The sequence below is a fragment of the Octopus bimaculoides genome, chromosome 28 (assembly GCF_046866305.1).
Source record: "Octopus bimaculoides isolate indiv1 chromosome 28, ASM4686630v1, whole genome shotgun sequence".
Classification (NCBI taxonomy): Eukaryota; Metazoa; Mollusca; class Cephalopoda; order Octopoda; family Octopodidae; genus Octopus; species Octopus bimaculoides.
In genome coordinates, this window is record NC_142955.1 from 20,057,716 (window position 1) to 20,067,710 (window position 9,995).

Genomic DNA, 9,995 nt, shown 5'->3' on the forward strand with positions numbered 1-9,995 from the left:
TCACTTTTCATCACTATTCATTTTTGCTGCTGTTGTTTAGCAAATGTTGTCTGAGAGCGACTACCAAGTTTGTGCCAAAACTGCCGACCAAAGAGACACTCTGGTTTCAGTTGCACAAGGTCTCTTTGATTGTGCAGAGAACAATAAAAACTTTTTGAAAACTTTGTGTAGGCCTCTGAGCAGGTATCAGCAAACTTTTGGCAAAATTTGATGAAGATTCTCTGCTCAAGTTTCTCTGCCATGGTCAATGCGACACCCACACACTACACATCTTCCTTCCAAACACTGCTGTAAACAACAGAAGTGAGCTAGAGCATTAAAACTTTGTGTGCATGTACAGCAAAGCTGAAGGTCAACCTGTGCCAGGCGGCTTTATTCTGCGTGCTTTAGCTTCGTTACTATGGCAACAGTCCAGGTACTTATTGATCGGATCATGTAGTCTATGACCGGACAGTCATTGGAAAGCTGTAGTGATGACAAAACATGATGACAAAACATGATGACAAAACATGATGACAAAACATGACAAAACATGATGACAAAACATGATGACAAAACATGATGGTTGTTGCTTCAGTGAATGTGATATTTTGATAAATGACTTGTTAAAGATGTCTCCTTTTATTATGTCATTTTGCAGGGAACTGTTACAGCAGCCAAGAACTTTGATGCAACCACAGCAGCAGAGGCACTTCATAAAGCAGTTGCTGACCTCGGTAAGAATCCCTGCCAACACATTATATCTGTCATCACAAAACCGATTTATAAATCTCACAGAGTCGATCTCTCAAACTGACTTCTCAAAACATTTAAATTAGAAGCCATGACAAGAATTAGATCACAAGGAGAATACTCCGGATGATGGCCTCCTGAGAGGATCAGCAAAAGTGGGGGTTTCAAGAATTCATGGAAAGTTAGGCAATTTTCTAAAATTACTGATAAAGTCTTTCGTTGGCCCAAGTCTACAGTAGAGACACTTGCTCAAGGTGCCACACAGGCGTGGCTGTGTGGTAAGAAGCTTGCTTCCCAACTGCAGGGTTTCAGATTCAGTCATCAGCATATTCTTTTATTCTTTTACTTGTTTCAGTCATTTGACTGTGGCCATGCTGGAGCACTGCCTTTAGTCAAAAAAAAAAAAATCAACTCCAGGACTTATTCTTTGTATGCCTAGTACTTATTTTGTTGATCTCTTTTGCTGAACTGCTAAGTTTCGGGGACGTAAACACACCAACATCAGTTGTCAAGCAATGGTGGGGGAACAAACATAGACACATAATTACATACATATATATATATATGACAGGCTTCTTTCAGTTTCCGGCTACCAGTTTCCGGCTTTGGTTGGCCTGAGGCTACAGTAGAAGACACTTGGTCAAGGTGCCATACAGTGGGACCAAACCTGGAACCATGTGGTTGGGAAGCAAGCTTCTTACCACACAGCCATTCCTGTGCCTTATATATATATATATATATATATACATACATACACACATACATGTGTGTATGTCTGTGTTCATGTGCGTGTGTGTGTGTGTGTGGCAGGGTTGTCAGTGTCAGCGTTTGTCCCCTACCACTGCTTGACAATCAGAAGCAGTCAAACTAAAAAAAACCAATGCAATAAGTTCTAAGCTTGAAGAAAAATAAGTCCTGGGGTCGATTCATTCAACTGAAACAATTCTTCAAGGCAGTGCCCCAGCATGGCTGCAGTCTCATGGGTAAAAGAAGTAAACGATAAATGATAAGAGATATAAAAAGGATTTCTGTGGGCAAGGCTAGAGCTATAGATGTTGCTGTGCAGTTAAGAAGCTTGTTTCCAAACCATAAGGTCTCAGGTTCAGTCCTACTGTGTGGCAGCCAGTGAAGGAGTCTTCTACTACTTCTCCTGACCAAAGCCTTGTGAACAGATTCAGTAAATGGAAACTATAGGAAGCCTATTGCATGCATACATTATGTCTGTACATATGTGTGTTTATGGGTAGCCTTGTCTTGGTGTCCCCTGGTGGTTGTAAACAAGCATCACCATCATATAAGTGGTGTTGTTTGTTTCTAGTCTTGCATGAAAAACATGTCTGGTCACAGGAAAATATTGCTTTGCTTAGAGACAGGTGAAGTTTGGTGACAGGAAAGGCATCCACCTGTAGAAAATCTTGCCCCAACAAATTCCATCTGACCCCTACATGCAAGGAAAAGTGATATTAAATGATGATGATGATGACGTGTCTACCAACTGTTAAACCTGCTGAGGGACAAACAAAATTCCTTGTGCTCCATCTTCAAGCCCTTTATGTCCTAAATTCAAATCCTGATGAGGTAAACTTTTTCTTTATCCATCAACAATTAATAAAATAAGGTCCCCAGTCCCATAGTGGAGTCAATCTCATTGACTGTACCTTCCCCCTTACACTTCAAACTTTGGGTCAATCTCAGTAATCAACATACCTATACCCTGGGCCATGCTTTTTAAATGCTTACTTTTTACAGAATTTAAATGTTCTGCAAATCTACAAATGTTTTAGAAAATCTGTTTTTCATAATCTAGTTTAAACAATTATATTTAATTAAATACAAAATCAATATTAATTAATCCACCTTTACATCTTTGATTTTAAGTAATCTATTTTTATGTAATTATTTTTAATTAAATGCACAATTACTATTTATTAGTTTAAACACAATTTTTATTAGTTAAATACAAAATCATTATCAATTGATTTTCTTTATTCAATTATTATTAATTAATCCATTATTTTCTATGCTGTTTTTTTTTTGTTTTTTTAAATTCAAAACAGTTTTTTTTTTTTTTTTACTTTTTAACTTTCCCTGTGAAGTGGACCTATTTCTTGTGTATTGGGAATATGAAGTGCCGATGCCCCAGGGTGTAGAATTGGGGGAGTTCTGGGGGTCAACATAACTTTATTGTGACTGTTTATGTTGATTTTTAAATGCAACCAAAGTCAAGGGTAACTTTTATCCTTTTGGGATAGATCCAATAAGTCTAATTATCTGAGCCACACAGGCTATAATAATAAACAGTAGATGTTTTAGCCATTACTTGTGCTGTGTAATCTACAAAAAGGACATTTTTAGACGAGATTCACTTGTTTATTTTTAATGAAGAGAAGAACAGAAAATGAGTTTTTTTTTGTGAAATGTAGAGAGAACTCAGAAGTGTTTTCTGGAAAGAAAGCAACCCCTGTTGTGTCAGTGCCACTATAAAATGACCAACACTCAGACAGACAGATAGAGAGATACGTAGATGGAGAGAGAATGAGAGAGATAGAGAGAAAGAGAAACAGACATATATATACACACATATATATATATACATTGCTGGGGCCACATAAAGAGCACCTAGTCCTTGCTGTAAAGTGGTCGGTGTTAGGAAGAATATCCATCTGTAGAAACCAGGTCAAAAACATTGAAACAGGAGTGAAATGAAGCCCTTAACCCATTGCTGAGCCAAATGAGGTCAGCAGTATCCCCTCTCCCCTCAGAGATGTACTGAAAACAAGTGCTTCTCCCCCCCCCCCCACTGTAGAAAATGGAGAGAAAACAATGATGAGGGTAATATACTCACAATGAGACATGTGCCTCTGTGTGACACTGTGTCATTGTGCCGCGCCAGAGAGTTTAGTGCTTCTATTCATCTCTGACACAATGTTGTTTTGTTACAGGAACAAACGATGCTAAAGTCATTGAACTCCTCAGCATGTGTAATTACAAACAGAGGGAGGAGATGATGTTGACATACAACAAGAAATACAGCAAGGTAACCATTGTACTGGTGGTGGTGGAATGTGTGCGTGTTTGTAGATGGGTGTTGGAGTGTGTGTGTGTGGATAAATGTACAGAGGTGTACGTGAGAGAGCGTTTGTATATCCATGTGAATGTATCTGTGTATGTTTGTGTGGAAGCATTGTGTGTATGTATCTATGTTTGTGTGTTTATGTATATATACTGTGTATGTGGATGAGTGTGAATATATATACACATAAATATATATACACATACATATACACACACACACAGACACACACATATATATATACATATTTATGTATGTAAGTGTATGCGTATATGTGTGTGTGTGTGTGTGTATATACATATATATGAATATTTATATATGCATGTTTAATGTACATATGTGCATGTATGTGTGGGTGTATCTGAGTGTGTGTGTGTGTGTGTGTGTGTGTGTGTGTGTGTGTGTAAGAGCCATTTCTTGATAAAACCCACAAGAGCCATGCTGTGATTTGAACCTTCTACCTCTCAGTCTACTCTGCTGTTCCAGGCCATGGTAAGTGATCTGGCGAGTGATCTCAGCTTCCGTTATAAAGACACGGCCATGGCCCTCCTCACTGAACCGGTTCTCTATGATGTGAAAGAACTGTGCAAAGCAATGAAGGTGAGTTCACGTATGTCAGCCATGTTGATGTCTGTGTGTCTGTGTGCTTTTATTGTTGTTGTTGTTGTTTAGCCCCAGGTCAGCCCTGATCCAACAGACTTATGATCGAAGATGTTTCAGCTATGACCACACCATCTTTTATTCAGACAAGAGTGTATCTTGGACTACATTACCTAATGTGTCCTTCCTTCTTGTAGTTTAACCCCGAGGCCAGTTCTGATGCACTTCACCTCTGATCAATAACAATCCAACTGTGACCATCCCATCTTTTTGTATATATTAGTGAAGGTGTTGGATCAAATGTGGAGTTCTGTATTTAAGACTCAGCTATGATTTGAGGGAGATTTGGCTGTTATTTTTAGCAAAGGGGGCCACTATAAAGAAGGTTTCCTAATTTTGAGAGGTCACATGATTTATTTTGTCACTTAATTGCCTGTGGTAAGTCACATGATCTATTCCATGTCTTTATGACCCCAACAGATCACATGATTTATTTTATTGGCTACAACAGGTCCCATGATCTATTTTATCTTCCCACAGGGTCTTGGCACAGATGAAACCACATTCATAGAGATCATCTCTCGTGACGTCGAAAGAATGGAGGCCATTAAACAACGCTATTTCATTGGTAAGTAAAATATCATCATGACCCCCCTAGCCGCAAACGCATACATTGGATTGGTTTTCTGTCTGTTTGTAAAATAGACACATCCTTCTCCTCATCATCATCAACAACATTATTTAATGTTTGTCTTCTGGGCTGATTTCATGAATTGGAGGGTTCAACAAGATTCTAGAAGTCAAAGGATCACTTCATGCTCCAGTGCCTTCTTTGGACTGTGCGCACTGGTGGGATCAGCTTACAACTTGTAAGACTGAAAGGTCTTAAGGAATTCCTACACCACCACCCCTACCACCACCTCCGTTAACATAATTCACTAATAAACAATTGCTGTTGCTTTTTGTAGAATATGAAGTCAGTCTTGAAGAAGACATTTCTGGTGACTGTAGCGGTCATTTTCGTCATTTACTTTTGTCTCAAGTGAAAGGAGCTCGAGAAGGAACTCGGAAAGAAGATGTCGACCTTGGACTGGCACAGCAGGACGCTAATTCTCTTTACAAAGTAGGTAACACTGGTGTTTCTAATGCAATTATTGACTCAGTTACTGTTGTTGTTGTTGTTGTTGTTGGTAGTGTTATTGTCTCTGAGAGCAGAGGCACCCAATAAGAACCCAGACTGCCACCATCTTTCTGATGTATAACGATTATGTAAATATACATACATGTGTGTGTGTGTGTGTGTGTGTGTGTGTGTGTGTGTGTGTGTGTGTGTGTGTGTGTTCTTTAGTTCTTTAAATTGTTTCAGCTTTAAAGCTGCAGTCATGCTGGGGCACCACTATTGGCATCATTATTTAAAACCTCCTCTGAAGTGTGGCATTTGATGAATGAGGGCACTTGATGTTGCTGCCCTTATCTGCGTTTCCTGCTGTGAGGTAGACTCATCTGGAAGCCTTGATCCAATTTTGCTTAGAAGGCACCTACATCCACAAGGCACAAGTCTCTCGGGCATTTTGGAAGGATATTGAAGAGCTGTGGGACCTTGAAACCCAAGCTGTTTCAGTAGATGGTCCTGTATTTTGATGGCGATGCTGGGATCTTTGGCACCCTGCAGTGGTAATCCAAATGAAAGTTACTTTATTCCACATGGGTAGAAATACAAAAATGTATATATTCCAGCTGGCTAACGACACACATTCTATGTCCAATTAGTATTTGTGAGGGTAGGTCATCACTTCCATCTCTAGCCTTACATGATACACACAGACTTGAGTTTCTGGGTGGTTACCCATATTCAGCATATGTTAATCACTAGCTTGTTTCTTTATTATGATAAAAATTATCGCTACACAGAGGGACATTACAAACATTTAGACAAGCTTAGTGAGTTTATATAAAAATGATAAATTCTATGTACTGATATAATTTAAAAAAAATTTATGATGACTTGTCTGTAGAATTTTGGTTTGGTTACCAGCGACTACACCATGCATTTACCATGGGAAGAATTAAGTAGGGACAGTCACTCCCAACTTCCTCGCAACATGCTTCCATCTTTTTTCATATACGCTTTGCAACAGGTGCCTCCTCTCCAGCCCTATCTTGCTCTTCAGGTGGTACCTGTAGTATAATAGCAGTCCAGTGCCGGAGATGAAGGATCTAATCTTGACTCCTGGCATTCTTGTTCTCCATGCACACTCTTTCATTACTGCAACTGTACATAGAAAACATGCCTCACCTTCTTTAGATAATCTGGTGGGTGGTACAATTTCTATCCCATACTCAACTGAACCTGAGATCATCAGTTTGTGCAGCAGACATCACAACCACTTGGCCATGACGTCTCCATTCAATGTGCAATGCTTTCCTTTCTGGCCCCTTTGTGTCCCAAATAACCCCATTTAGGAAATTTGTGATATTTTTTTAATGAAACTGATTTAAATTTTGTATGACTGTTTTTTTAGGCTGGAGAGGGCAAACTGGGGACAGATGAGGAGGCATTTAATGCTGTGCTGGCTGGTCGCAGTTTTCCCCACCTCTTCCAGGTTATGAAGTTCTACCGTGAAAAGATAGGCCATGATTTTGAACATGCAATACGCTCTGAGACCAGCGGAAACCTGAGAGATGCTTATTTAGCCATTGGTAAGGACTTTCATTCTGTTGGCTGACAGAGCTGCGTGTGTGAGCGTCTGAGCACCGGAAAATATTCACTCATTTGGAAACGAAGTTTTATTGTTTTGATATTTACTGGTTTCAGTCAATGGATTGTGACCAAACTGGAGCAACGTGCCTTTTGAGAGGGTTTACTTGCAAATAATAAAGTAGTTTTGTTTCATTTTTATTTTATTGATCTCAAAGCAAATGTAAGCGAAGGGAGATAATTCAAACAAATAGTGTTTACCACACACACACACACACACACACACACACACACACACACACTTTTTCCAGTTGTTCATCTCGAGGTCAAAGGAGAGAATCATCTTGCAAGGAATCAATCTTTAAAAAAACTTTTTCCTTAATGAAGTAAAAGAAAAAAAATTAATTATTTTCATGCATTGAATTTTGATTTTATTTCCTAATTTTCTTTTTTTTTTTTAATCAAAGAGTTGTTTAAATTTGCTTTCATTTCATTCAAGTTGGGTCTCGTCAGTTTCAGAATTTAGGGGTCAGTTAAACATTGCATTATATTAAATTAAATTGATAAGATAATTAAAATTAAGCGATTCATACATACATACATATATGTGTGTGTGTATATGTCTCTATGTGTGTGTGTGTGTGTGTGTGTGTGTATGCTTATCCCATAAAGTTAACCCCTGCCATGTTCTCTGTTTCAGCCGCCATGGCCCGAGGAACCCCGACATTGTTTGCTCAGCACCTTTACAAATACACAAAAGGACTCGGCACTAACGACTCTAATTTAATCAGAGTCATTGTTAGCAGATGTGAGGTATGTATGGAAACGTACATGTATATATATATAAACATACATACATATATGTATGTATATCTATATATATACATATATATATATGACCGTTGACTGAACACTATTCAATTTTTTTTCTCCGTGTTTTTCTCCTTGTCTCCGTATTCTTTCTGTTGAAGAGCGTAGCTCGAAACGTCAAAGACTTTCCGTATTCCCGAGCGTCATACTAATATATACTTTTGTTATTTACACCACCTGTCCTCGTCTGTTGTTATTATTTGTATATTCTCCCATGTATATATATATATATATATATATATATAGGTGTGGTTGTGTGGTAAGTGTGTGTGTGTGTGTGTGTGTGTGTGTGTCACCAGATGCTATTCCGTGAACAACTGGATTGTTTTGCTGTAGTAATAAAAATATTATTTGAACTGACTTTAATTTGAATGATGTGGATTAATGTGAACTAAACTGGACTAATGAGGACTGATGTGAGATATGTTGTTTTGTCTCCTTGCAGATTGATATGGTGCAGATTAAAGAAGAATATTTCAAACTCTATGGCCAAACGTTGGTTGATTGTATAAAAGGTGACACCAGTGGGGACTACAGGAAGTTGCTGCTGGCCCTTATTGGGGGACATTGAGGAGGACGACCACAATGACAAACATGATAGCAACATCAACAATAATAACAAAACATCAACCACACCATCACCTCAACAACAACAACATTTGATGTCAACTTTCTGTTATATCTTTTCTCTTGCCAGTGCATTGTGTAAATTGAATAAAAATAATAATAATAATAATAATAATAATAATAATAATAATAATAATAATAATAATAATATATGGAGTAAGTATGGACTTGACAGAGCAAAAATTGGTATGACCATAAACCCGAAGGTATCATCGAAAATAAAAATGCAAAGATCTTGTGGGATTTTATGATTCAGTGCAACCATGAGATAGAGAATAGGAAAACAGACATAATCTTAATTGAGAAAGAAAGCAAACTATGCTGGATCATAGATATAGCATGCCCAGCTGACAACAAGGTATGTGATAAGGAAGAAAGAAAAGTCGATAGACATGACAGGTTAGCTTGGGAGGTTAAGCAGTTGTAGTCGATGAAAACGATGGTAGTAGTAGCAATAATTGTCGGAGCCCTGGGAATAGTGAGTAAAAATCTCAAGAAGTATATGGAACAAATAGGGGCTGCAATAAGGGTGGAGCATTTGCAGAAAACAGCACTGCTTGAAACCACTCAAATACTCTGGGAGGTGCTCGTAAAATAAGGGGTGTTACCTTAGTTCACTGGTACTGAACAGCTGACACTGTAGTGCAACTCCAACGTTAGAAGCTGTGCAAAGGCAATAATAATAATAATAATAATAATAATAATAATAATAATAACAATAATAACTAGTGGGACCCATGGAAATTCCATGATATTTGAAAATATCATATTAATATATTGAATAGAAGCAAGGAATTTCAAGAATTTTTTTTGAAATCCTTCTATTTAATTAAAACTGTGCTTTTAAATACAACACCTGTTTGTATATCTATTGATATATCTGAAAACTCACCTTCTTCTCTGCCTGTCTGTCTGTGTATCTATCTGTGTATGTATGTACGTATGTATATATGTATCTATCTGTCTGTCTTTCTGTCTGTCTGTCTGTCTGTCTCTCTCTCTCTCTCTCTCTCTCTCTCTCTCTCCCTTTATCTACCTATTTGTTTGTCTCTCTGTCTACCTATCCATCTGTCTACATGTGTCTGTGTGTCTGTCTGCCTAATTAACTGTCATATCTAATGTTCCTTCTGCCTATGACTGTGCCTGTCTCCTCTCATAAAACTGATAAGCATTTAAACCTGATAGCAAAAACAAAAAAGTGGAGGGGGGGGGGTAGTGATGTCCGCACATCACCACAGCCTTTGATCTGGAATATGTAAAAGATAAAACTTTAACATTCACAGCTATTTGCTAAGATTATTTCACTTTAACTATCCATAAATCCACAAATTTATAGATCTTCATGACATTGTTTCATTATTTACAATTGACAGATATTTATCCTCATTTTGTTTG

General features: G+C 38.0%; 1 protein-coding gene across 1 annotated transcript in view; it reads left to right on the top strand.

Moving 5' to 3' along the window:
* Nucleotides 1-400: 400 nt before the first annotated feature.
* The window catches only part of LOC106874072 (annexin A4), a 10,785-nt gene continuing 1,190 nt past the window's right edge, over nt 401-9,995 (top strand). The window contains exons 1-9 of the mRNA XM_014921658.3: nt 401-415; nt 641-716; nt 3,675-3,769; nt 4,292-4,405; nt 4,946-5,033; nt 5,374-5,528; nt 6,928-7,105; nt 7,804-7,916; nt 8,419-9,995. The exon at nt 8,419-9,995 is cut by the window's right edge and continues 1,190 nt beyond it. Of these exons, the coding sequence (XP_014777144.3) occupies nt 401-415; nt 641-716; nt 3,675-3,769; nt 4,292-4,405; nt 4,946-5,033; nt 5,374-5,528; nt 6,928-7,105; nt 7,804-7,916; nt 8,419-8,544 (960 nt within the window). The 3' untranslated portion in view covers nt 8,545-9,995. The remainder of the gene's footprint in view (nt 416-640; nt 717-3,674; nt 3,770-4,291; nt 4,406-4,945; nt 5,034-5,373; nt 5,529-6,927; nt 7,106-7,803; nt 7,917-8,418) is intronic.